Source organism: Hipposideros armiger, unplaced genomic scaffold (assembly GCF_001890085.2).
Source record: "Hipposideros armiger isolate ML-2016 unplaced genomic scaffold, ASM189008v1 scaffold_32, whole genome shotgun sequence".
Taxonomy (NCBI): domain Eukaryota; kingdom Metazoa; phylum Chordata; class Mammalia; order Chiroptera; family Hipposideridae; genus Hipposideros; species Hipposideros armiger.
This window is the reverse complement of record NW_017731382.1, coordinates 5,348,702-5,351,130: the sequence shown is the minus strand read 5'-3', so window position 1 is coordinate 5,351,130 and position 2,429 is coordinate 5,348,702. Positions and strand designations below refer to the sequence as shown.

The window sequence follows — 2,429 nt, the reverse complement described above, 5'->3', positions numbered from 1 at the left end:
TGGCACAAAAGAGATACTGAAATTGGGGGGGTGGCCTATGAAGTCTTCTTGCCAAAAATATTCTTCAGGTCCTGAGACCCAATTCCCAGTTTTCAGCAAATACAGGGGATGAAGGACCAAGTGACGTGACATCACAATCAGAAAAATCCATTTTAAATTATGGGGCGACTGGTCTAAATCTAGACCAAAGAGATGCAATCAAATACAATGCATAGACCTTGGTTAGATTCTGATTTAAAAGAACAGCTATAAAATTGTGTGGATAACAGGAAATTTGAACATGGACTAAATATTAGCTATTACCAAGGCTCTTAATTTTCTTAAGTGTGATAATAGTTGGGACTAGATAGGACGATGTCCTTATTTTTAGGAGATGCACTCTGAGGCGCTCAGGGACAAAGCATCAGGATGTCTGCAACCTATTTTTGAAGATTCTCTGAAAAAGGAGGCGCAGCCCATAGGGCAAAATGTTAGCTGTTGAATGTTGGCACTGAACAGTCAGGTGAGCGATCAAGCACCAATTCAGCATTTCCATATGTTTGAGTTTTTATAACAAAGGTTGGAAATGGGCTGGGGGCAGCAGACAAATCAGGAGCAAAGACCATGTGGGTTTCTGTTGCTTGGTGTCTGTTATTCTTTGCCCTCGGAGCTTATGCTGGGTCAATACTAGTGCTGTGTTCACCATGCCTAACACCCAGGGAGCACACAAGTGTTCACTCAGCTGAATGGTGACCTGGGGTTAGAGCTGCCACCCCAGACATTTAACCCCTCTCACCACCACTGAGCTGACAAAGACAGACAGAGTCAGGTGAGTGCCTAGTGACGGTACACGATGCCCAGAGAGCTCTTATGGTTATTAACGTTTGGGAGGCAGGTGAAGTGACAGTCAACATTTACACAAATGTCCTTTTCAGAAAAGGGTTAAGTTATCCCTCCCATCACGGTGGCACCATTGGACAGTGAAGGTACGGTTTAGGTCTCCGATGCCACAAAGCTTACAATTCTTCATTGGTGTTTGCCTCACCAGGTGCCAACAACAGTGCCCACCAGTGACAGACCACCCTATTTTTAGAGCTAGGGGAAACCACAAAGCAGGTTCAGTGCAGTGCTACAAATCTTATGTAACAAAATCAAAGCTGTCCCCACCCCCATGGCACCTATTTGAGGCTATATGCTTTTTCTTTTTAAACTGGCTTTATTTTTCAAAGTCATCTGGCTATAATTGTACATCCTACCCCACAGTTGGCAAACTTTTAGATGTATGCTTTTCAATGCGCTACCTGTGGTTTCAAAAGCTTACTTAAACCCAAATTAAATTTAAAACAGAATATTTTAGCTCTTTTTTGCAACGTTCAATTAAGATTTAAGTTGTTTCGTTAGGTTGATCGCTCTCCTTTAGCTTTAAGAGGGGACAAGAAAGGGCTATTTATTCTGTTGACAACAGCAGACCAGGGAGAATCTTTAACCAGCACCCTAAAAGTCCCCTTCAAACCAATCTGGTTTTTAAGTTCCCCGCAGAACTATGCTCTGATCTGAGTTCTAGAGCTTCGCACGTGCTATCAACGGGGGAACTTCGGTCTCTGGGTCCAGGAAGCAGCGGAGTCCCTGTCCCTGTCCCCGCTCCCCCACCCGCCCCATCTGTCAGATACTGGTCATACCTGCTTACTCATCTGTCCCATTCCTTAGCCTCTAAGGACATTAAGCATCTTTAACCCCAGGCCTAGGGCACAATAAAAAGCCCAAGTGGTTGCTGAAGAAAAATATCCTTGGAGGCACTAATTTACTTCCGGCCTAAATCACCCCAACGAATTGTGTCAGTTCCCCGCCCCAGGGCAGCACAATGCTACTAGGAGGTATTTTACTGTTTAGCTCAGGACTAGCCCCCGGGGCTTTTGCTAAACCAGACAAGTTCCACCTCTCAAGTTACATACCTGGAGGATGGGGCATGTACGGACCACCCAAAATCTGCAATCTTAAGCTCTCCCGCGGATCCCAGGAGCAGATTCTCGGGCTTGATGTCTCTATGAATAACTCTCTTTGAATGGCAGTAAGACAGGGCATTGGCCAATTCTGTGATATACTATTTAAAAAAAAGTATTGAAAGTCTGTGTTTTAGATTTTATATAAAAAAGTTAATTTTAGACAACTCTTCTGAAAGGAAACCCAACATAGGCTTTAATATGTTTTGTAGATTTTAAAGCAAACGCTAGTACCAACTGATGACTCAAAAAAACAAAAAAAAACAATCGAACCAAATTAGTTTCAGTATGAAGTACAAAGTATTCAGTACTAGTTACCGTATTTACCGGCGTATAAGACGACTGGGCATATAAGACGACCCCCTAGCATTTCCACTCAAAATACAGAGTTTGTTATATGGTCGGCTGTGTGCGATTTTGCGAGTGTGGTAAAATCGCATAACAGCAAAA

At 43.3% G+C, this 2,429-nt stretch overlaps 1 protein-coding gene across 1 annotated transcript in view; it reads right to left on the bottom strand.

The window, feature by feature from the left end:
• The window catches only part of AURKA (aurora kinase A), a 28,825-nt gene that overhangs the window by 11,778 nt on the left and 14,618 nt on the right, over nt 1-2,429 (bottom strand). Inside the window, exon 6 of the mRNA XM_019637330.1 lies at nt 1,932-2,080. Within this exon, the coding sequence (XP_019492875.1) occupies nt 1,932-2,080 (149 nt within the window). The remainder of the gene's footprint in view (nt 1-1,931; nt 2,081-2,429) is intronic.